The following is a 26,158-nucleotide window of genomic DNA, read 5'->3' as shown; positions in this document are numbered from 1 at the left end:
CGTAAAAGGATCTTAAAAATGAAATCAAAATATTAATATTCAAAATATAAATCTGTCCTATCATCTTAAGATAAATTGATAAAATGGAGTTAAAGAGTGAGCTTAAATTTAACTGGTTCATTATGAGAATTATACAAAAATTCTATAACTCAAGTGAGGAAATACATTTCACTTAGACTCTGGCAACGTTAAAGTGCTACTTTTTACTATAAAGCATTGATGGGCAGACATTTCCCAATATATACAAAGATGAAGTATTTACCATAGTCTTTGGATAATATAATTACATACTATACGATTTTCTTATTGAAGAGTTAGAACAATAATAAACTAGATGTGGTAAAAGTAAAACACATATAAGACTAAGCGCTTATGATACAGAGGACTAAGAAAATATATCATCCTTTACGCATTTTTCAAGAACATAAAAGTCACCTTTGACCTATATCAAGCACAGGCTATCAACTTTCAGGCTACACTTTTCTAACATACCAGCCATGTCATCTACCGTAAGCCTGGAAATACTTAATACGATCAAAGCTGTTCCCCACCCCTCCACCCCTAAATGTAGAACAAAGAGAAATGCTGTAATAGAGTGATCTGTGCTCTTGAAAGAATAAAATCTAAACTCAATCTGAGTTATAGTCTCTCTGCTTCAGGGGTCCTGTATGATTAATTTTACTAAACTTGCACACACACCATTTTCAAACAGACTATTTCACTTAGAATAGGACATAAAAGAAAAAATTTTCACATTTGAAAGACAGTTGCCAAGGAAATTACATAGAGATCAAGTTATTTCACTTATACCACCCATCTAAACCTACCTCTCACATTCTCCAAAGCTCTGTTTATATGGCTAGTGTGAACACATACTTTTTAATGAGTTTAAGGATATTTTGGCTTGATTGTCATCTAGTAAGAAAGCTTACTGAAAAGTTAAGAACCAAATGCTAACGAAGTCCAAAGAGGCCTTACCAAAGCAGTCAGAGAACGAAAAAGTGCTTTCATTAGTTCTCACGTACACTGGTTAAAGTCATATGCTACTTTAAAACATTTTCAAGTGATAAAAAGGGAAGGGACCAACATAACTGACTCTATACCTATTTTAGGAAAATGTGATTAATTTTTTTTATAACTTCAAACATTAACATTAAAAATGCCTCTACTCCTGACCAAAAAAAATTGCTAAAGTCATTTATGTATTTAATAAAACACCTGAGCTAATACATTGTTTTGGAAAAATTGAGGAGGAAAATACTGTATTCCTGACATAAACCCAAGATTGCTATTCACTAGTATAACATTTTTATGTTTATCAACTATCTTATAAAGACAAGTCCTATTGAATATTCCAGAAGTTCACCTTCTTTTTAGAATACACAAAATCCTCTGACTTAAAGATATTTTTGTAGAAACATACTAAGTAATTAATACAGAGTAATTAATTTAAAAAACAGAGAAGTTTTACTTAGCAACACAGAAAGGTATTATTTTAAAACATCTAACCATGTGCTATAAATCGACCAGAAATACATTCTTTGGAAAATGTATAAATGCACTCTTTGAAAAATAGTGATTTATTTTATGAATCTGTACAGGGTCAAAATTCTAGTTTGATTGGAAACAGATGGTATCTGAGTAAAGTCAGGCTCCGGACCTGAAACTCCAAACAGGAAATACGGCCCTCACTAGCTGACTGCTTCCCTAATCATTCCCAGAGCTTCATACTTGTTATTTTTATGAATATCTAAGATGACTTTCATCTTTCCCTTCTATCTACAAAGCATCAAGTAATCTTCCCTGTTTCTCTCTCCCTGTTATATATGTATTTTACATGTAGATTATATGTTTACAATATAAGAAAACATTAAAACTAATGTACTTTCAAGCTCATTACTAGTAAAGACATCAGGCATTAAAAAAATATCCCACAAATTCAAGTTTATTTTCTATATTATTTTAAAAATAAAAGCCAAAAACTATTGAGTAACCGTGTCAAAGACAACTTTGCTAACCATACTTACAAAGAAACATACAATCTTAACGTATTACAGAATATGATAAAACAAAACCTCACAGGTTTTAGTAAAAAGTAATTAATCTACCCTCCTTTCCCTTAAACCAGTTAGAAGCTATCTGAACAAAGAAAAAGACTTACCGTTTTTCCATTGTAGTAATACATCAAAGAATTGCTGCCCATTCCAGGGACAGGATAAGCACAATACATGTTGATTTTGAAAATGTTACTGTTTGCAGCTAATGCACTCAGCTTCTCTCCAAGACATACATCCACACAGCCAAACAGAGTTAAGTCTTCAGCACTATGCATCCACACATGATCTACTCAAAAGGAACTTATGCAAAATAGGACTGAACCAACTCACGGAGCAGAGAGGGAGGGTTTGTGCTGTAAGTAACCTCTTTCAATCTCTATCAAGTCCTCACACTGGTGGAGGATACCAATAAGACAAATTCTGGAATTTTAAAAAAATACAAGTCACAAGTGCTAAATAATAAAAAGTGATACAGTGTCTTGGAGATAAATAGCCCAAGGAATTATTAATATTGTCATATATATAGTATATATGTCTCTTACAAAGAAAGACAAACTGACAGATCTGCTAACCTATTTTTAGTTTAAATTAGAGCACTTGTAGCAGGGAAACCTAGCTTGCTACACCTCTAGCAACATTACCATCTGGCATGGCCTACAGTTGCTTCTAACGATGATAAACACATGATCAAGCAATCAGGAATTGGAAACACTGAATCATGTGTAACAAGAAGGATCTAAACAGTTAAGCCTTGTACAAAGTCACTTCCTGGAGAAAGCGGACCTGTCATGTAAGTACCTCTAAACTAGCTAGAACAAACCATGATTTTTTATGTTATAAAAACGGTATGGAAAGAAATTTGAAAGGAACACATTTCATGAAAAAGCTCATTCCAACAATTCAAAAAATTATCTTGAAAATAAATGATGTTTTTAAAACATAATATTTAATATAGGTTTTCAATTATAAAGCTCCTTAAATTCCTCACTCATAACACCAATTAAAAGTTTATAATGGACTGCACTTTCCTAGAATATGTACTAAGCAATTCAATAATTAAAAAGAAAAAACAAACAAGGTTTTGTTTTCCCTTACATAAAAATATGAAAGGCTGGTATGTATAGACAAAATGTGCACTGTAGCTAATAAACTAAAAAAGATTTCTTGGAAGTCTTTCCTCCAAGTTCATTATAGTTCTTAACTAACACTTAATATATTCATATTTTTATGTTAATGTTCAAATTTCTCAAAAAGGAAAACTAATCAGTGTGGGAATAAACATCTCATAGATTTAAAAAATTCATTATACTTAGAAGTCAAAAGGTCTTAGACGTTGTTTTGCCAATACTTTGTTTCTCACACACAAACATATTTCATTATTTTAAAAAATTTCAATTTGTCTTTTGGTGTGGATTCTAACCCAGAAAAACAGAATAGCAACTTTTCTTTCCTCTCATTTCCCCCCATGAAAACCTCTTTGTACTATCTCTTCTCCCTGTGCCTTGCAGGTTCTCACAAAACTGTTAATCAGAGGACAGCTCACAAGCTGCAAAAAAGGGACACATCACTTTTTTAAAGGCACCTTTCATGAAGCAGAACTGCTCTAAGGGAATATTCTAGGAATATTCTATAAGGGACCCCCAAACCCACCATTTTTATGAAAAATATTGATTAAAATATAACAATAAAATCAAATAAGACAATAAGGCCAGCTAAGTTCATAATGTTTTAAAAGCTTATGGTGTTGGAATAACAATAAAACCTCCCCACACTCTCCAGATATAGAAAAGGCTAAGCAGCAGCTGCAAAAGAACATCACTGTACAGCAGACCATTAAAATGCCAGTCTGCAGAGTGGCTTGTAACTTCCTCCCTCCTGAGAGACCACAAAGACCCATTTCAATCCTTAGAGAACTGTGTAAAAAGCGTTGACTTACAATTAACAATGCCATGCCTTAAAACCATTCAAGTAAATTTTAGTCTTTTATAGACATAGTCTCTCTCTGACAGAACAGCTTAAAAAAAAAAAAAAGGAAAATCAACCATCCAAAATAAAGTTTCCTTTTTTCCTTAATGAATAAAAAAACCCCCAAAAACTTACTTTTAAAATAGAAATTTAGGGGACTGGGGGAAAAGGGCAGCCACAAAGCACTTCAACATTTTCTTCCTACAATCAGTAGGAAGCTCAGCTTCAACCTGAGAAAACTTTTATATATTGATTTTAAAAAATCCACCTACAGTAGTTAGGCTTGTTTCTTTGGGGCTTGCCAGAAAAGAGAGAGTACTATGATGTTTGTTAAAACAAACAGCATAATGTAAATCCAACTATGCAATCTTGGCTATTAAAGCACAATGAAAATTTGAGTATTTCATTAACAGTTCTTTATTTTAGAGGCAACTATATGGTATTCTGAAAGTAATAAACAAATATCCAAGTTTAAAAAGTTCAGAGTAAAACCAGACAGCATAATACTCTTTTACTGTTCTAAAGCAGTTTATTAAGGAACTGGATAAGACTTGCTATTAAACCTGAAACCTGAACTTTGAAACATAATAGTTTCTAAGCAGAGCTGAGTAATTAATTAAAAGCTTTTGCTTCTACTTTTCATTCCTCCTCTCAGAAACACAGATACAAAATCCATACATGTGCTTAAATGTAAGATGGAGCCCCCCCCACCATGTACCCAACACAATCACTTGGTATACACTACTGCCTATACTGAGGGCGGATGTAGAAACGTGAGGGAAGAGAGAAGAGGTGAGGGGGGGTGTGGGCATTTACATACATATGGCATTAAATTTATTCCTCAAAAACAGCAAATCATCAAGAAAACTGGTGGTAATTTAAATAAAATAGTCCCGTATTTTACTCGTATGCTATGGTAATGTCCCTCAAGTTTGCTACTCCAAAATAACATCTTTTTGAAGTCTGCCTTACCCAAAAGAAAGTAAAACTGGTTGATGTAGACATATTTTTAACAGTTACAAATTATCTTCTATGATAAAGTCCTTTTTCTCTTCCTCAAAAATATTTTTTTAAAAAAATCTAATTTAATCTATGTAACAGCTGCAGCACAATTTTTTTTCTTAAGCAGAATCATATTACAGGAAAAAAATGCATATAGATGGATCAAGTGCTGCTCTAGTCAATGCAGTTGTTTAATCTTTGCCTCTTTTTTTTGAAGGAACATGTCAAGGGTTAATCCTATGACTCAGTCTGACAAAACGAGTCAGCTGGAGACAGGGCCACTTTTTAAACCTGATTTCAGACAGACGTGCAGCCTGCACAGGAGCTCTGAACTGTCATGCACTTTTTATCCTGAATTGTTTCCACCCGCAATTCTACGTAATCACTTATGTGTTATTCTAAGATTATGTGATCTGACTCAATATTCATGCTACCTAGTCCAACAATCTAAAAACTCACCAACTTTTATAGCAAAATGGGCATTACTGTACACACCGGCAACATGATTAATGAAAATGTCAGAGAACCCTGAAAAAATATGACTTGGAGCCATACATCTTTTATTAGCAAACTGATTATTCCTGGTTTGAGGATTACTGCATTTCACTGATTTTAAAATATACTTCCCTGCCTTCAATAGTTCAGGATGTGATGTTTATTGCCATTCCAACAATCATCAAGCACAGACCTAAACTAGATAAGAAAAAGCTATGATGTGTTTTGCCTAAGCAATTTACTTCTTTCCAGAAGATTTAGGAAAAAATGTTTCCAAAAAACCTACTAGGTAGAGACCTTCTGGCAACTTCAGTTTAAATTCCAGGCCCTTATTTCCTTCTTATTTTTCTGTTGACTGGGAAACAGATCATCCTCGGAGAGCTATGCAAAATTTCCTGGGGTTACCCATGCAATATTTTAATTTATTTTATTAGCTCTTCTTTATCCTTGATATTTGGATTGCTATAACTCTCAAATCTGTTTTTTAAACTATCTTAAACACGAATGTTTCAAGGGTGACTTAAAATTCTAAAAAAATTTTAAAAGAAAATTTCAATTTAACTGAATTACACATGTTGAATTAATTAATTAATAAAGGCCAGTTAGTGGTTAATATTATTGTACATTTTTTCTAAAATAAGCAGGCAACATTCCAGTGTCCCAAAAGGCCAAAAGATCTGGCTGGAAAAGTAAATCTAAAACCCACTCATAGGATTCCTCATGAAAAGTTTCAACATTATTTCTAAGTGAATCAATTCCTGGAAAATAAGACTTTCAGAGTGAAAAACAAAGCTAAACAAAGTTCACATGTGAATAATTCCACAAATGAACTCTATATATTCCTGCTTTACGAAACTCAGTAAATAACTAATACGTTATTGGTTGCAAGGGAGGTGCGGGGTGAGGATAGTTTTAAGAGCATAATAAATAAGAGAATCTGCAAGTAGGAAGATACAAAAGCAAAAGCAAAAATGTCTCCTCTTCCTTATTTAGCATGCAGAAAGATGACTAGTAAATGAATACTGTCTCCTAAATGCGCAGTAAGACACCAAAAAATTCCAGGTATTATATCTGAACATTATATTGCAAATTTTTCTAGTATATGCTGCTTTGTAAATAAAGTCACTCCTAAGTGTTCAGGAAGTTGGTCTTCTGGTCTTTTTCTAATATTTAGAAATATTATTTTTCTCACAATTTAGAAAATTTACTTTTGCAAAAAATAAAGCAAGAATATAAAACTCTAGTGAAATAATGCATCCCTCTCAAACCGATCCACTAACAATCAGTACCTATTATTTAAACATAATAATGCTATTTATCTGAAATCATATAATGCATCTTCTAACTCAACAATATTACTCTCATCTATCTTGCTGATAACTAATCAATCAGTAAAAAGGCTTCCAAATACTGTCTTTCCACTGTATGAAAAGATGAAAAATCAAAGACCTGGTTTTCTGATCTTTCCTCAGGTGATATTTTGAAAAACTGGTTCCAATTATGCCTTAGTTGTGAGTACCTAAATCCTAGCCAAACCAATAATCAGAGTTATATTACAGATTGGTCTGAAAACTGGTACACAATTTACTTGGATATTGATTGGAAATGAGGAGCAACCACCCCCCCCACCACTTCTCAGTAAAATTCATGCTAAAGTTCACAAATCACATCATCTGTCTCAGACATAGAACATCAGATTTCTTATCATCTCTTTACAAAAATCTCAAGCCTAACATGTGTTTTAGAAATGCTTAATGCTTAACAAAATAGAAAACACCTATCTGTATAGCCAATGTAAACAGTCAGCTGTATAAACTGCATTTATAGGGCAAAAGAACACTTGTTTAATTCCCCTTTTGACAACCATATGACCAAAATGAGGATGTGTAAAAACAGCCATACCTCCTGGAGGAGAAAAGCAGATAAATCTCTTTCTGAGGTAACTAAATAGTATCCCTCTGACATCAACATGAACAGAACTGACAGATCATACAAAGCTTCTAAAAGGCAATCATTAAATACCCCTTCAAACAAGATAGAACTGCCACTACTGAGAATATATAAAACATGAAGCAAACTTCATGTTTATCTTGATCATAAACTATGACAAAGCAGTTTTCCTCGAAAAATTAAAGTGGGGAGTCCCCCTCCCTAGTAATTCCTGCATCTCTTGGCTGTCCATTTCTTTCCCCACATGAATTGCAGTTTGTCACTTCTCATTTACCACTTGAAATAACACGGTAAGAGATTCATTAACTATGTTGCAACTTGATAATTTTCCTGCAGATGGCTCTATAATCACAGCACTAATGGTGTGTCTGCGGGTAAAAAGAAGTTGAGGAGAGTATCCAGGTTTTAAAATTCTTTAATAAACCAGCACTCTGATGAGCTTTCAAGACTGGGACAAGGCATTGCACTACTGACTTATTAGGTTACAACAAAACAAAAACTAGAAGCAAACAAAGCTATTATTTTAAACCATAAAGGTAAACAATTTGATCTTGGGTCCAGTTAGCTCTCCCTTAAGGAAAGTGCTCCCCGGTTTTTTATTTCTTCTTTGACCTGTGTAATTTTTTTCTTCTGAGCTGGAAAGTACCAGATCCTTTCGATTTATGAGAAATGGAACAGTACCATGATATTCTACTCTATTTTAAATTTATTTTTAAAGAGACCAGAAATAACATCTGCATCTTACTTAGCCCAGAGCCATTTCAAGAATCTGCAACTGGAAACTCTAAATAACTTATACATTAAGTTATTTCTGGCAACCAATCTATGTTTTGTTCCAGTAAAAATTCTTGCTAGTGGTAGTAATTTTTTAATACTTCATACCTCTAATTAAGTACTGAGTATCTACCAAATCATCCTGCCTCATATTTGTAATGATCAAGTAACAAAGAAGAGTTCATTTTAGCTATACTCACTGGAAGAAATCATGCAGATCCTAAATTTATGAAAAGACCCATCTTAAAAAGAGAATGGGGGCTTCCCTGGTGGTGCAGTGTTTGAGAGTCCGCCTGCCGATGCAGGGGACACGGGTTCGTGCCCCGGTCCGGGAAGATCCCACATGCCGCGGAGCGGCTGGGCCCATGAGCCATGGCCGCTGAGCCTGTGCGTCCGGAGTCTGTGCTCCGCAATGGGAGAGGCTGCAACAGTGAGAGGCCCGCGTACCGGGGGAAAAAAAAAAAAAAAAAAGGAAAAGAAAAAAGAGAATGATTTCTAACCATTAAATTCTGGTGACCAACTCTCAACAAAAGCCAAGTAATACTTCAGTTTGAAAACATATATGAGGATGGTATAATAAGCAGGGGAGGAGATGGGAGATAGTGTCAGTTTAAAGCAAAACAAAAGTTTCAGTAATGCTTACTTAGTATGCTTCACTGGTAAAGGCAATATGCCACCCCAACAAGTGTTCCTTACCAGACAGGTTGGGAAACACAGTCACAAAACTCTGAAAGAAGAAAATGTGTTAAGCTACTTGTTCTATGCATCTCTATCACAAATACTTACAGTAGGGCAGAATAATTCTCCCTACCACTCATTAGTACTCTGTAACATGAGATAAGCTGCTCAGGTTCCAGACACTGTGGCGTCATACCATATGATGAAAAAGAGCATAGACTACGAGTCAGGAGACAGGGATTCGGGTTTTAGCTCTGCCTCTTAGGAAGCATGAGAGCTTAGGCGAGGTCACTGAATTTCCCTGAGTCTGAGTTTCCATTTCTGGAAAACTCAGGAATTAAACTAGGCCAAACATTTCCTAGCCATTTCACCAACAGTGAAACCTTTTATTACCTACTCCACCCCAAAACACTGAATTCCTATTCTGAAAGATTTTTGTCTCCCAAACTTTTCTTGAGTTATAATGAATATTTTTCCCTGTTAAAAAAAAGCCATGCAACTCCCATTCAGAACTTCTGATTAAAAGGAAAATGAAGCACTGCCATGCTGAGCTAATTCTAGTGAAAGAAATCTGATAGCATGGATAATTTATTTCAGTAAATTACACAATTTGTTAGGTTTTCTGAAATATTTACATTTTGTATTACTAATTTTGAAGACCCAGGTTATGACTCACTGGCATAGATGAGACCTAATGTCCACACACCAACCTTAAATTGTATTTTTATAATCATATCTGCAAGTGGCACAGTTAAAAGCCCAGAGCCTCACATGAAATGAAAGGTTGATCAGATAGGGAATCAAAAACATTATTACAACTTCTCAATTCTAAGCTAAGAGTCCAAATGCTTGTATTCTAGTAACATTTATATGCTGGCAAGTGAATTATCTTCACAAGGGGTTTAGTTATGTATTTCTAGTAATATTTTCGTTTAAAACTAACATCTTTTTAAATAGCTCTGTAGTGTCTAGGATAAAATGGTAAAAAAAAATGAAAAGGGTTGACACCTTACCAACAGGTAACAACTCTTACCTAATTCTGTCATCTAATTAGCTCGGTAACAATTTTGGTTTCTTAATAACGTGCAGTTTGATCTACAGGTCAGACATTTTATGTTTAACACAGCACCACCGGGAAAATAAAGATTTTTGGCCATATTCTTCAAATAAACATGTAAGCCTCTACAGAGATGGCTTTGTTATAATTTTAGTAGGCAACAAGAGTTAAGGAGACAATCCTTAACTTAAGAGAGCTCATCTTAACTAAGTAGGCTGTGGCTCCTGCACTGTTCGGTAATAAAGAAGTTGGGCCTGTGATTTGCTTCTTTGTGCCTTTTGGCTGGAGAATTTAGTACATCATAAAAGAGATTATGTGGATTATAGACAAAGGTGGCTGTAATGAATACATAGGTTGGATAGTTAACAGGGTATAATACAAGAATAAAGGGTGAAAAGCATGTAGCAGTACCACAGTACCTTTACAGCTGTATGATCTTTTTTTAAAAATTAATTTATTTACTTATTTATTTTTGGCTGCATTGGTCTTCGCTGCTGCACGCAGGCTTTCTCTAGCTGTGGTGAGTGGGGTCTACTCTTGGTTGTGGTGTGTGGGCTTCTCATTGCAGTGGCTTCTCTTGTTGTGGAGCAGAGGCTCAAGGCGCGTGGGCTCAGTAGTTGTGGCTCATGGCTCTAGAGCACAGGCTCAGTAGTTGTGGTGCATGGGCTTAGTTGCTCTGCGCCATGTGGGATCTTCCCAGACCAGGGCTCGAACCCGTGTCCTCTGCACTGGCAGGTGGATTCTTAACCACTGTGTCACCAGGGAAACCCCAGCTGTGTGATCTTGAGGAACACTGGGGTGCTCTAACACTGGTTATTTGAGACTGAAATATTAAAAAGATCCAAACTGTGTTACTATTGTTAAAATTGGAATAAAGATATGAATACAGGATCACAATTATTAATGCTAAGTCCACACATGGAAAACCAAATTCAGGTCTTCCTAGCTGTGATGTATCTAACCGAGAGTAAGACTATGCCTATGTAAATGGGAAGAATTCCAGTGATCTTTGCCACAGAAAACACTTCCACTTTTCTGATGAAAAACTGGAGGTTTTTTTTTCTCCCTGAAAAGCTTTTACAAAGTTTAACCATGTTAAACATCTTACAGTATAGATAGTTAAAATATACTTGTAGCTCTCCTTGAAGAATATGTTAATTTCAGATTGTTCAGTATGTTGTTTATACCTTCTCTGAGTCAAATGAGTATGATCCAGGAAGAAAGAACAACTATGGCTGTATTGCCAATCATTTAAGTTTGTTCATTTATTCAACAACTATTCACTGAGCATCTATTATGCACCTAGGAGCTGCTGATAAAGCAATAAACAACATAAGTAAAATCCCTGTTTTATCAAAATTCTCCTGGGTAAGACAGATAAAGAATAAATTATAGTACATCAGATGGTAGTAAGTGTTTCAAAGAAAATTATAGCAGGAAAGGAGAGAGGGGAATATGGGGCATGTTGCCATTTTATATAGGATGGTCAGGAAAGATTCCCCAGTGATAAAGTGATATGTGATCAAAGAGAAAAGTATATAAGGAAACTAGCTATAGGGGTACTAAGGGAGGTGTGCTCTGGCAGAGAGAAGAGTAAATGCAAAGGCCCTGAGGCAGGACGGTGCTTGATATCTTTAAGGAGCAGTAAAGAGGGCAGAAGGCTAGAGGGATAAATTAGTGGAAGATGAAGTCTGGGAGGTAGCAGAAAACAGGTAAGAAGGGTCTTGAAAGCCATTTTAAGGACTTTGGTTTTGCAGAGATAAGAGATGCTGTTGGAGGATTTTGAGCAGAAGAATATCATCTGACTTAAAATTTAAAGGGATTGTCCTGTATTAAAAAAAATGATTTAAGGAAAATTGGGAGGTCAGTTGGGAAGATGCTGCTTTAATTCAGGAAAGAGATAAAAGTGGCTTGGATAATGAAGACAGCAGCAGGTGGTAAGAAATGATCAAATTCTTGAAGACAATTTTAGTATGAGAAATTTAATATGGGAAGATAACCACTGTTTTACTTTTATGTCAATGAAACCATAGTTTTTTTTCCTTTAGAAAAAGGTTTCCTGTATTATGGTTTTCCATCCTCATCTGTCACATGAGGATCATGACACTACATTGTTAACTACGTCAATCCCAGCACACTGTAGAGTTATGGCTGAATTACTGGTAATTTACCGCTTGGGGGGCAAATTTATTTCTATTATTGTGTATAATTAGGAGTTAACTGCACAATTGAGGAAAAAAATAGGACAAATAGTTCAGTGTCTTATACAAAAAAAGCAAGTTAACATATTTTTGATCATTTGGAACAGCCAGAGTAGGAGAAAGTTGAAAAGTACAGCTTGGAGCAGGAAGTCATTAAAAGATGATGTTCCCCATCATAGATAACATAAAATAATAGCTTCACAGTATTTATTTTTATCCTCTTAATTTAATTCAAAAAGCATTTCCTGGATACTCCACTATGTGCCCAGGGGGCGATAATCACTCAAATGAAAAAAAATTTAAAGTTAACTTATTTCCAAAGGTCAAAGTTACCTTTTGACCGTAAGCATCTTGAAGACAGGGTACAAGGTCCATGGTTTATTATTACTTAAATATCTAAAGCCTAGAAGAATTCTTAATTCACAATAAGCACTTTATATTCACTAACTTTATCAGAATGAATTCATATTTCTCTCAGTGGAAATTTACTAAATGGAGCCCATTCTAGTAGCAATAAATTTCTAATTCTCATTCAAATTACTGTTTTTTGAAATTTATAAGTATCTTCGGTAATGTTGAAAAACATATTGATAACTTAATTTCAATTATGTCAAGTTTTATGGTTTAAAAAATTATCAAGCTCAAGTTGGAAAACCTGAGAAGTTTTATTACTTATTTATGAAGTATTATTTATTAACACTAGCCATCATAAAACTAAAAAAAAAAACTAAATAAGAACCATAAATATTCACTTAAATTTATAGAGATTGTGAGTTTTCTAGTCATCTAAGTGAAGATTCTCTTAAGTTTTTTTTTTTTTTTTTTTGCGGTACGCGGGCCTCTCACTGCTGTGGCCTCTCCCGTTGCAGAGCACAGGCTCCGGACGCGCAGGCTCAGAGGCCATGGCTCACGGGCCCAGCCGCTCCGCAGCACGTGGGATCTTCCCGGACCGGGGCAGGAACCCGTGTCCCCTGCGCATTGGCAGGCGGACTCTCAACCACTGCGCCACCAGGGAAGCCCTCCTCTCTTAAGTTTTGAATGAAGCTTTTAGGTTTAGAGAGACATGTCACGTGTTTCAACAGAATCTGTCTCACAATCATACATGGGTTGGAACTGATTCTCAAGCTGCTAGGAACGACTTTTTTAGCTTTGGGTTCTATGAGGAAGTTGGACCAGGATAAAAGATGGTGATTAGGCACATGTATATATAAGTTCAAGGAAAAAATTATAATAGAATTGTTTATATCAAAGTCAAATTATTTAAATACTTTAAACCCAATTGTTTCAAATAAACATTTTCTAATATATCTCTATGTGGACTTATTTTTGATGTCATAAACTTCTGCATATTATTACCTAATGTGACATTTAAATCCTAGAAAAATTATGACTTCGTAGCATCCACTTTATATATTGAGGTTCTTCCACCATCCTAGTCAGGTACATTTTAAGGCAAATAACTGTCCTGGAAAGTTTCTATCAATGTGCCTAGGGCCTTAAGGAAATGATGAAGGGACTAATGAATATCATGTAATGGATCTAAAAAACAAACAAACAAAAAGCAGGGTTTTATTTTGTTTCTCTTTGGGTCTGTTTTTCACGGGAAGTATATTTATAAAGAAGGTAAGAATATATCTACTCTAGGCATACACTTATGGTCTTTAAGTCTAATGCAGAGGTTGGCAAATTATAGTTGTGGGCCAAATCAGGTTTACCAGCTGATTTTACAAATAAAGTTTTACTGGAACACAGTCATGCCCATTCATTTATGTATCATCTGTGGCTGCTTTCACATTCCAATAGCAGAGCTGAATAGTTGTGACAGAGACTGTCTGACTCACAAAGCTGAGCAGATTGACAACAGAACCCTTTACATAAAGTTTGCTGACTCCTGGTCTAGCACACTGAGGAAGAGTAGAAATATAGGCTATAAGAAAGAGATAGCAGATTCTAGCAAATTTTCCAGAAACAATTTCTAGAACCAAATTACTTTTGAAAATTAATAAAATGTTGTCATATTATAGATATACTGGGTTATGTCTTAAATTAAATGCAGATAATAAAAAAGACAAAAACTTTGAAGGGCTAACACTTTAAAATTTGTTTAAAATCGGACTTCCCTGGTAGTGCAGTGGTTAGGACTCTGCACTCCCAATGCAGGGGGCTGGGGTTCAATCCCTGGTCAGGGACCTAGATCCCACATGCATGCTGCAACTAAGAGTTTGTATGCCACACTAAGGAGCCTGCAAGCCACAGCTAAGGAGCCCGCCTGCCACAAATTAGACCTGGTGCAATCAAAAAAAAAAAAAAAAACTTGTTTAAAAATCTATTCAAAGAATACAAACACGGGAGAAATAAGGAACTATCTTGGAACTAGTAGTGTTTTTAAACTGCTTAGAAGTCTAAGTATGAACTTACCTATATAGCATAGGTTACACTCATTGAAATTAGTTATCATACAAGTACACTAAATGACTTTTCAAACTAAAATCATCACTGGTTAAACAAAGGAAATATCGGCGATGGCAAATTTCATGTCAGCAAATTACTTAGGATATAAATGCCTTCCCTAACCTAGAATGAAATCCAGAGCCCCAAACTTGGGGCTTAAATTAAGAAACTTGGAGTTTCTTAATTTATTCCTTCTTTCCTATACTTGAAGAAATGGTATTAGATAAAAAACGAAACAAAAAAACTTCATGGTTCTACTGATGCTGAATGACAAAACAGTGGGCTTAACGTCTGAAAGCATTTATAGAATTCAACCACATATCCTTTAAAAACCATACAAATTACACACACACACACACACACACACACACACACACATTGGGGCTTATCCTACATCTGGTTTGTAAAGTCTCAAGGATCTAAAATATAACAGCTGAGGAGTTCAATAAATCGTAAAAGCTGGTTCTGAAATTCAGCCATGTTCTTCCTTCTTTAAAAAGAAATAGAAAGGTCAGAAAATAACAAATATCACTGTGGTTGTACCATCACATCAGTACAAACATACAGAAGACTTGCTCGCTGGTAACTTTTCCTTTTTTTTTTTTTTTGACTTGAAATCATCAAAGATGGACTGGCTTGTTACAAAAAACCAACATCTTAGAACTATGGATTAAAAGCCCATTATCTACACTGATACAAGTCTGACACTGTTCTGAACAGTAGTTACTGTCAGCATAAACAGTGGCTATTTCTTCTTATTAATGTATGAAGAAAATCTTTCATTCAATGACCAAACTGAATATGAGTTTGGAATGGATTATAGAACCATTCGCTTTAGGTACTAAGATTTTCCTGCTAGAATGACCTGTAAGGTCAGAGAAAGAATCAGTCTGTTTGGAAATTTTATATCAAGGTAGCCTTCAAACAGAGACAGCTTATCTAACAGTTCGAAATAAGAAACTCTTAAGTACCTAGTTGTTGTGCACCCTATGGGCTTGTCTGCTAAAGGAGTTAAGCAGATATCTATTCCCACTCATGTTCAGGAACTGGAGTGTTCACTTTATGAAGTTTAGCTTAAGCTGGTGCTGTATGTAAATACTGTTTATTCTAGAATCAACTAGGATTCTTGCTAGTTAAGGGTCTCGGATAATTGTCTACAAATACACTGCTACCCTAGCTTCCCAATAACTTCCACAGAACACTCCCACAGATACATTTGTAGCTTATCTCACTATTTTTGTGGATAAACTGGAGGTAACAATATCTCTACAGTTCTACCCTTGACCTTTTTCTTACTGGTTCAGATAACCACTAATCTTTCAAGTGGTACTTTTCCAAGTTATTCATTTATATCAGCCCCAGAAAGTTGTATCTGTCCTCCCTTTCCTATTTTAAAAAAAATCCTCACTTTAGCCACCCTCAAAATTTAATATTCTGACTTTTCTATTTAATATTCTTACTAATTATATTTAGTATGTACATGAAAATGCTAGATCACGGTACATGTTTAGTGGTCTTTGTGATTTAGAAAAACCTCAGAATATCTCCAATTATCTCAAGGGGTGTCCCTAAAATAGAAAATTTAATACTAAAAATGACAAAAAATCCACATTAATTAAAAAAAGCCATTCCCAACAAAATAAAATCCTACAAACATTTGGCAGAAAGGAAGGTCATTTCCTAAACTATAGTCAATTACCAATTCAAAGGCTACAGAGCTCTGTACCTGTCTGCAGCAAAGCAAGAAAAGGTGGTGTCTAAGCTGCTTTGATTTATCTCAGAAACAATAAAGTTCCTTGTGAGGGAAAAATCATAAAAAAATTTTTTCATGATGGGTAGGGAGGTAAAATATACTTTGAGAGTTTAACTCTCAAACTCTCAAAAAAATTAAAGCAATTATCTGACAAACTGTTACAGCTTTTGTGGGATAATATATACACACTTAAAGACAGAGGACAAAGACTAGCACGATATTTGACTAAGAAACAAAGAGACTGTGTCATCAGCCTATGTGTGGGACTATAAACCAGTTATGTTCAAAATGAAGAAGACATGCCGGACTTCCCTGGTGGCGCAGTGGTTAAGAATCCGCCTGCCAATGCAGGGGACACAGGTTTGAGCCCTGGTCCAGGAAGATCTCACATGCCGCGGAGCAACTAAACCCGTGCACCACAACTACTGAGCCTGCGCTCTAGAGCCCACGAGCCACAACTTCTGAGTTCGTGTGCCACAACTACTGAAGCCTGCGCGCCTAGAGCCCATGCTCTGTAACAAGAGAAGCCACCACAATGAGAAGCCTGGGCACCGCAACAAAGAGTAGCCCCCGCTGGCCGCAACTAGAGAAAGCCTATGTGCAGCAACAAAAGACCCAACGTAGCCAAAAATAAATAAATAAATTAAAAAAAAATGAATAAGACATGCCATTTTGATGCAGAGCATGATGATGTTCAAAAGATGTTTTCAAATGCTACTGAACAAGATCACAACTTGGATATAAAGGTATTCTGAAATCTGTATAGATATTTACTTTGCTGGTGATAAAAATCTTGGAAGTGTCTTGCTTCTTTCTTCAGGATTCTGCATTTTCTGCAGGCATTTTTTAAAAAAGATCTATGTTTGGAAATACTATATAACATCAAGTTAAGAAATGAAGAACAAAGAAACTTCCCTCCATCTGAGAAATGCTTTTAGAGGACCATAAAGATGTTCAACCAATGATAAAATAAAGGAAAAAAAAAGCATAGACTCTTGATAGTTCAGAAGACAAAACTAATTAGTATGAATTCTAGGCAGGAATTAATTCAATCAATTTTTCCTCCTTCTATAAGTTCCTTTTCTGAAAATGAATGCTTTCTTAACAACAATAGCAGCTACAATTTACTACTCACTATGTGCCAGGCACATACATTACATGTGCAAGTAAATACTTTTATTTACCATAATATTTATCTTTCCTTATGTATTCAAACTTTTCCTTGCTTTTCAACAAAATATGGTATGGGAATTCCCTGGTGGTCCAGTGGTTAGGACTCACACGCTCTCACTGCCAAGGGCCCAGGTTTGATCCCTGGTCGGGGAACTAAAATCCCATAAGCCATGAGGCACAGCCAAGAAAAAAAAAAAACGGTAAACATGAAATGCTAAAATTCCTTTAAATTGCAGGCTATAGTGGTAGGAACTAGAAAAAAATAAAGAAAGAACATTTACTGAGTGTCCATTATATACTAGGCACATGTAAGGCACATAATACCCTCATACTAACACTTGAGATAAACATTACTATCTCCTTTTAAAAACAGATATTTCGTGTTCAGAGAACTTAAAAGCAATTTCTCTAAGGTTACGAAACAAAAAGCAGCTGAGGCCAGATAAAAACCCATCTGCCTGACTAGGAAGTCTGTGCTTTTCTACGTCATCCTTTCAAGATGGTGGTAGGTCTTTAAACAACAAAGCAATTAATAAATTTGATCAAGAAAAACATAACTGACAGAATAAACTGTTTTAAATTTAATATACTAACCAAGATACCTTATGAGTACACCAAGATACACAACATGTTTTAACATTCAAAAGAAAAAGAAAATGGTCTTCTATATTAAATTAGGTTGTAATCTTTGGCTGTATGTGTAATCTTGGGCAAGTTACTTAATATTTCTGAGTCTCAATTTCCTCATCTGTAAGAAGAGGATATAGTTATCTTACAGATTGGTGTGGTGAAGATTAAAGATTAAGATGATACAGATAATGGTTAGCACAGATGCTCACACATGTAAGATATGTGTTACTCTAACACAGTGAAATTGAGGCTGTAAAGGATGCTAACAAATATAATGCAAATGTTTCACTTTTTCCCACAAATTACTAGGAAAAAAATCACAGTTGCTCGCAATCCCTACCCAGTGTTTCAAAATTTCCTTAAATGTTTTATCTCAGTAGAAATTTGATAGAGATGAAAAACAGCTTGTGTATATACGAAGAACAAAGACTAGAGTTGGTGGTTAGAGAAGGAGAGGGGAGGTTCAGGAGCCCTAAAAAGGAAAGAAAACATCCTGCAAAGTCAAAGCACACCCATACCTTCAGAAAGACTCCCAGATAATCTTAACAACTACAAATGCCTCCTATTATCTACAGGCCAGGAGACTTTAGGCTTTTATCCAGGGTAGACTGCTATGACAATTTATCTCTTTTCATATCTGAGCTGGTCTTATGTGTTCCTCAATCTTCCTCTGGAGTGGGAGAGCGGGTCTGCTATAGGAAAAGCATAAAGGTTATATTTGGTACAGAACTCAATAATGCTGTACTTCTAGATGTGGCCTGAGAGTGTGTTTATTTTTTTACATGTCTATGCCTTTTACCTGTATCGACTGCTACTGATCTTCCCAGAGTTCAAATGTCAACTCCTGAGGCCATTAGCACTTCCCAAGGCAGAGTTAGTTCTACCTACTCTATGTTTCCAGAGTACTTGGTGCACACCTTTACTTGCCTCACTGAAATACACGTAATTAATTCACTAAATGCTTGTTTCTCACACTAGTTCCCTGCAGGCAATGATGGTGTGCTTGTATGTTCGAATTCAATGTCCAGGCATCGCTCTACTGTTGCTGCTACAGAAGTTCACTTTGTTCAATATTTCAACCTGTCTAGAGAAACAAGTGGAAAATGTAATGTGCTTAAAGAACACCATTTTTTCATCGGTAGGAAGAAAACTATGCCCATTACACCTTTTGGTTATGTATAGAGCATATTAATTTTAAAACCCTAAGAATGTAACATTTTAGACCTGAAAGGAACTTTAGATTTCCCAGTTCAAACTTCCTAAGGCTAACTGACAAGTCCAGGGTCATACAATCAATCAATAACTAAGCCAGCAGATTTGAACAGACCATTTTCTTAACCTTAGTGACCATACTGCTTTAAGAATGTCAATACACCGTTATCGGACCTTCATCCAGACAGAAGTTACCATTCAGTTGTTCTGCAGTGAGGAATAGGGGAGCTGAGGTTTGTAATTATGATACCTAAATACATATCATGGATTAGAAAAAGAAAGGGCCTCTAACCAATGGTCTATGGTCAAATTATGTAGATTATCATGGCTTTGCATGTTAAGTAACACTGCCTGTTGTTCTCTGTAGTGGTGTGAGCAGTATGATACCAACCTAGCTCTTTCACTCTTTTTTTAGTAAAGGTAACATGTATTTTACAGATGACTAAAGGTTGACTGCACAAGCAGAAAACTGTGAAATCTGAGATGTTACGGTCAAGTTTCTAGTTTGGGAAGTATATTCAAATGATCATGAAATAAAATATACATAGTCCATTTTCATTTTTATACCCATTTTTAAAAAATAATTCACATTGATAAAGCCCTATGAATTACATATATTTCAGTAAAAGCATCCAAATAGAAAACCTTTACTTTAAATTCCATTTGTTTTAGACACTGAAAAGGTAAGTAGTGTAACGATAAGTGTTCTCAGTTTATTATTTTGGTATCATTTATCAAAGTACCAGTTTTTAAAGTTTAAAAAAACTCTCTTTTAAAAACCTGAGATTTCAACATAGCATTTAATCTAAAATATGCTTCTAATTAAAATGCATTTATCATTTATATATCCTTAATAACATTCAATACATTTAAATACTATTTTCAGCATGGTTTCAAAGCAGTATGATCATGTTTGCTGCTGATGTTAAGTACAGAATTGAAAATAATAATTTCTAATATTTTCTATACAAATATCTAATAAATCCCAAGTAAAGAAGCTAGTAATACAATATATAAGTAGGCTTGACTTGTGAAATTTTCTAATGGTTCTCAAAGAAATCAGTTTCATGAGAATTCACTGGCTTTCCCCCTCTCCTTGGCTCATCCTTAACACCTGAGACAATACAGAGAATTACCTCCAGGTAGAGAATGCTGTTTTGATTAGGATTGCAAGGAACACTGGTGACCTCCAGTGTTTATTCTTTTTCCAGGTTGTTCTGTCCATTTTGCCCTTTTGTTTTAAAAATGAAAGAACTATGAAACAACAAAAATATACTGTTTCTTAAAATTAATGTCAGGCAAAGAAATGAGATGACTTTTTCATTTACTAATCTGGTATTTTTTAAAACCTGTGCAGTTATACTAAATATTAATATGTAATTTAACTTCTATTACTCTCATAGAATTATAGTAACAAATTACCAAAAAAATCGCAGTTACATGTTTTAGCTGTTCTGTCAGTTTTAAATATGACTTCCGTTAATCTAGCAGAAATCATGTTATGCTGTTGAACCACCTACCCCTGCACAGCACACAACTGTTAAAATGTAAATTGCCCAACTATTTTTAGCTGTCGCTGAAAAAAAAATCCTGTCTTTGGGAATAATGATTTGAGGCATTGTGTTCATTTTGTTTATCAAGCAGCTATTCAGCCTCTAGTGGGTCCAAGTGCTTATGCAAGCAAAAGCTTTTAAGAATGCCTGCAGCTGCAATCCAACCTTCCAGGTAAGCTGCAGGTTCAGAGCACAGCTGCCCTAGGCTGCATAAAACTCAGATCCATCTGGAAGTGAGTTTCAAAGAGGATTTCAAATTTGAGTTTTCATGTATCACATGGAAGAGAAGGAGGGGAAAGAACATAGGAAAGAAGGAAGGCAAACAACCAAAAAGATGGTATCTCTACTTCAGCCTTAATAAAAAATAAAAAGCTCAAGACCCATGCTGCTCCTTCTAGATTACTACTTGCCAAGCCAGATATTCCATTCAGTGTATACTTCGATGAGCTGTGACTCATCCAGCAGCACCTGCGCCCATGTGTTAAGTACTGCCAAATAAAAGGCCAACATCCATTTACACAACAAAGAGATGTACCCTACAAGGCATGGGGCCTCAATCCAAAAGCCCCACTCCCCATTTGTTCTAAGAAAAGGGAGAGGAAAAAAAATCTTCCCTCCTCACACCAGGGATTTTTAAATTGTAGGTGGATTTATGATATAGGTTCATTTACAAATACTTTACTCTTTAACAGAATAAAGTATACTTAATAGCACAAACACCCCTACAGCATTTGATTATCATGGCCATTAACGGTTGTTCACCAAACCTTTCCAACCTCCTTCATGAAAGCTCTTTATTCTCAAAGGATACATTTTTGAGCAAAGAGGGATCAACAAACTAGCTGCTTGAAAGCTTTCCTGATGCTAGGCTGAAGTTAGGAAAGGCTTAATGAAGGTTTTAAAATCCACAAGGGCTTCACAATGAACATCTGACTTGGTGATTTATGCATATTAATAACCTCAGTCCTACTGAGGCAAGCTGAGCCAAACATGTCCTCCGAATCTTAATGTCTTTAGCTCCATTGGGATTATTACAAATGTAAATTTCTAAGATTCTCAGCTATTAATCTCTGTCTGTCCTCCTGTTCAGCAACATAATGACTAATTAAACATCAAAAGACCTGTACAGGAGATCTTCTTTGACAGCTACCAGCCTAGTCCTCTTCCCAAGAGGGGAATTCAAATGACAGGGCCATGGAGTAAAAGCGTATGAGTAAGCTACAAATCACTGAAGAGAAATCTTAAAAACTTAACACTGAATTTGGATTTAACTCAATCAGTGATTCCGTTAAGTAGAGAACAGTTACTATGTGAAGTGTGCCTACTGATACCAACCAAATGTATCCTTACAGCCAGCAGATACTGAATACGTGATATCAGTTTGTTTACCACAAAGTCAAAAAAAATGGGTACTTACAGAAGAAGGCAAGCCAGGAGGCACCTTTCTGACTTTCTTTGCTTGCAAAGGATCTGCACGTGGGAAACAGTATATTTCATCAGCATTTATATTAGAAAAGTTTCAGACTTCAAATGAGCAGGAAAGAATTTTTCCTCCTAGTACCTTTCTTGTCTTCCAGCATTTAGAAGTAAGTAAGGGAATACAGGGATAGGGGGTCTCATTCTTTCTAACTGGTTCCAGTGCAAAACAGGTACGCCTAATGAAGTGATATATTCTGAAATACATATCCCATAAGTTTGGGAAGATGACAGCAAAGTAAAACAAGAAAGAAAATAACAAACCAATAAGCATGTGTGAGAAAAGGGAATAATATTTCTTAAGCACCTATTATGTGCAAGGTTCCATATTAGGCACTTTACATCATTTATCTCAGCTCATTTGCAGAGGGGCATTTGGTACAACAGGTCAGTTTAATAATATGACTCCTTAAGAGAGACACAAATTTAGTGTTCATATCACATTGAGAATTAGGTTTAAAAGCATATTAAATAGACTAAAAGCTAATGCTAATGCTACAAGGTATTATGTTAAAAATTTGAAATAAAATTTAATAACTGAAAAATTAAGGTTATAATAATATCTGAGATATGCTACATAAACTATTAGATACAGGCATTGTCATGTATGATATCATCCTGTAAGTATTCTATAAGAACATTTACTTTAACAATGTGTGGTTAAAACTGCAACTTCAGCACTAATTATTATACAATTTTATCCTTGGATATTTATATTTATTTCCAAGAAATAACTAAAGTATATTTCTTTCTAAGACACAAATTATTTATTAATATAATGGAGAATATGAATATTTTTATATGCCTAACGACCTTACTTGGTATTTTACTTTTACTTATCTGTAAAATTTAATACTTGTTCATCTTATTTATTGTAAAAAATGGTGTTAATTGCACCTTTCCAATCGTACACAAATAATGGATCAAATTCAGGATTTTTCAGAGGGGTTCACTATTAAGAAGAGAGAATGCATAAGAAGGCTGATGTTAATTACAATGTTTTTGAAAACTGTAAAAATTAGAACTGTAAAAATGGTATTTTCCTGGGTCATAAATGATATGACAATAAAACATGCAGTTGTTTAAGAAAGAATGAAACCCATTTAAATTGGGGCTGGGAATCTTTATAGTGAATATCCCAGGAGGCTGCAAAGCTAAAAAAGCAACTTTGTAAGTAGCACATGGAAAATTTTATACAATAAAAAGAGGAAAAAAACACTCATTAGCATCTATTCCCTACCCCAAGAGGCAGCCTATATTTCCTTAAAACAAAAGTGCCAAAGATAAACATCTGGCACACTCTATATTTATAAAACTTACAGGCAAAATTTTTGTTCTTTGTGAGGCTTTTCTAAAACCCAACTTTTCACAACTAGTACAGTATCCCTTGAGCAAAAGCCACACTCCATACATACCAAGAGAGTCAACTGAACTGTTCCTATCAGTCTGGAGCCCATCACTCTCTTTTGGGGTAGTTAGCAGTAGAATACATTGCTGTTTAGATAAGGACAGTTCTTCACTGCCATGGGAATGGAAATTTTTCTTTTATATTTTTAATCTCATCATTAGCTGCCACTCTACAATTATATAAATAATGTTGGATTCAAAATCATGAACTTAGGATACAGAGTTCACTTTTGGGAGGTTTCAAAGTGTAATAGTTAAGAGAGTAAGCTGATTGGATTCAAATTTCAGCTCCATCACACAGCAGCTGTGTGAGCCTGGGCAAGTTACTTAACCTCTTAGAACTTCAGTTACCTACAATAACCTCCTGGAGTTATTGCAATAAATATAATACAGAAAGATGCTCAGGTAAGTGCCTAACAGAAAATGACACAATAAATTTTAGCCATTATTACTAGGTTTATATTAAAAACTGTGGCAAGAGTATTATAAGTTAGATACTGTTTTGCAGAATGTTGATTTCCTAAAGCATCTAAATAGCTTGAGAAGATGCTAAGATTGGCGTAGGTTATCTCTGAAGTCCTTTCAGAGATTTTATGGATAACTGCAATGCCGAGAAAGAGTGTCTAAGACTGAGAAATAACAATAAAGAATGGAATAATAATCCACTAAACGGTATTCACCCAGGAGATGAGTGCACCTCCCTGGATACCAAGGCTTGGCTAAGTTACTTAGCTTCCAGGGTCTTGGTTCCTTATTTGCAACATGACGTTAATATTATAACCTCATAGAGTTTTTGTAAAGATGCAGTATGTATACACAGTACCTGGCATAGAAGAAATAATCCATAGTACCTAGCATTATCATAATCAAAATGAAAATGAAGAATATATAAGCTTTAATTTCTGGAAAGCTTGAGTATTTATGAAATCCACTCCCCCTCCCTGCCCTCAATATTCCAATAGTTTATTTCCTCCTTGAACTCTTAGTAATAGTATACTCGTCTATATTAGTGCTTTTTATCACAGTGTGTGCTCACATAGCATACTAACAGATATTTTTCTAGAGTGACACCGCCACATCTAGACTCAAAAGAATGTTCTTACCCTGACTAACTAATTTGGTGGGAAACAAAAGTGGAGATGGAGAAAAGATACTTTAACTTACCATTTCCTTAATGAGTGCAGTGGTCTAAATCATCGGAGCTAACAGTACATATACTCAACCACCCATAACACTGAGAGGTGGGCATATCTAACCAGAGCTTTCTATGCCTAGTATGACAATCCATCACTGTGCCCTTTTACACCCTCAAGCATATTCTAGACCCAAAGGCTAGGGATATTTTACCAAAATTTAGGTTTGACAGAGGTAGACATACAAATTAGGGGTGTCAACAAGTATTTGTGGAACAAATAACTGGGACATACTTTCTTTTGGTGGACTATGTTTATTTCAGAAGCTGGTCTATCCTTAATATAAACATGCTTTATAACTTCAATTTTCTTATATAAAGGATTCTTTGGTAAGAATAACCAAAAATTCCCACATTTAAACACTGACTGGATAGGGTGTCAGAGTATACCTGAGGCTTGCTGTAAGCAGCAACACAAAACAGATTGGCCTGGTTAGGCTATGTATAAGACATAAAAGAAGGAAGCTAAAGAAAATGAGATTTGCATGCTTGATAGTTACTGAGTTTCCTTTTGAGGTGATGTTTTGGAGCTAGAGATGATGGCTGTACAGTTTTGTAAATATACTAAATGTCCCTGGATTGTACACTTTAATATGGATAATTGTTATGCTAATTTTACCTCAATTTTTTAAAAAGTGGGGAGTGGAAGCAATTAATATGCAAAGAACATTGGACTTGGAGTCAGAAAATCTTAAATTGTATCCTGCATAAATCACCTCTAGTTATATGAATGTGTCCTCTTTTGAGCCTCAATTTTATGTTAAAGCTAGTATTACATCCACTGACTACTAGGACTGCTGTATGGATGAAATGAGAATGTATACTATAAAACCACTTTGTAAACTGTTGAGCATTATATCAATTTTAGTCAAGAATAAGGTGTTAATATTAGTACATGACATTTTTATTACAAGAGGAAAAACTAATCCCATTTTTAAAGTTCCATTTTTCACTATTCAGTTCCTCTTATACTGATGACCAAATAAAAATATTTTTATTAAATATATGATATATTATTTTATGTAAATAAGCCCCAATATCATCGTGATACCCAAGAAACCAAATTTCTTCTAATTAAAAGTACAGCCAGAAGCATAGACTAAGGGGGAGTGGGGCAGGGAAGAAACATTTG

At 35.1% G+C, this 26,158-nt stretch overlaps 1 protein-coding gene across 11 annotated transcripts in view; it reads right to left on the bottom strand.

Annotated features, from left to right (window-relative positions):
• TCF12 (transcription factor 12) overlaps positions 1–26,158 on the bottom strand; it is a 381,119-nt gene that overhangs the window by 58,389 nt on the left and 296,572 nt on the right. For 9 of the 11 annotated variants that reach the window (XM_082648173.1, XM_082648177.1, XM_082648178.1 and 6 more), the window contains one exon: positions 22,369–22,421. In XM_082648173.1, the coding sequence (XP_082504299.1) occupies positions 22,369–22,421 (53 nt within the window). Of the gene's footprint in view, positions 1–2,161; positions 2,426–22,368; positions 22,422–26,158 lie in introns of those variants that run through there. The other 2 variants (XM_082648182.1, XM_082648174.1) reach the window with 2 other exon arrangements.

This window comes from Grampus griseus (genome assembly GCF_964374135.1).
Source record: "Grampus griseus genome assembly, chromosome: 2".
NCBI lineage: Eukaryota > Metazoa > Chordata > Mammalia > Artiodactyla > Delphinidae > Grampus > Grampus griseus.
The sequence above is the reverse complement of the archived record's forward strand: the minus strand, read 5'-3'. Positions and strand labels throughout refer to the sequence as shown.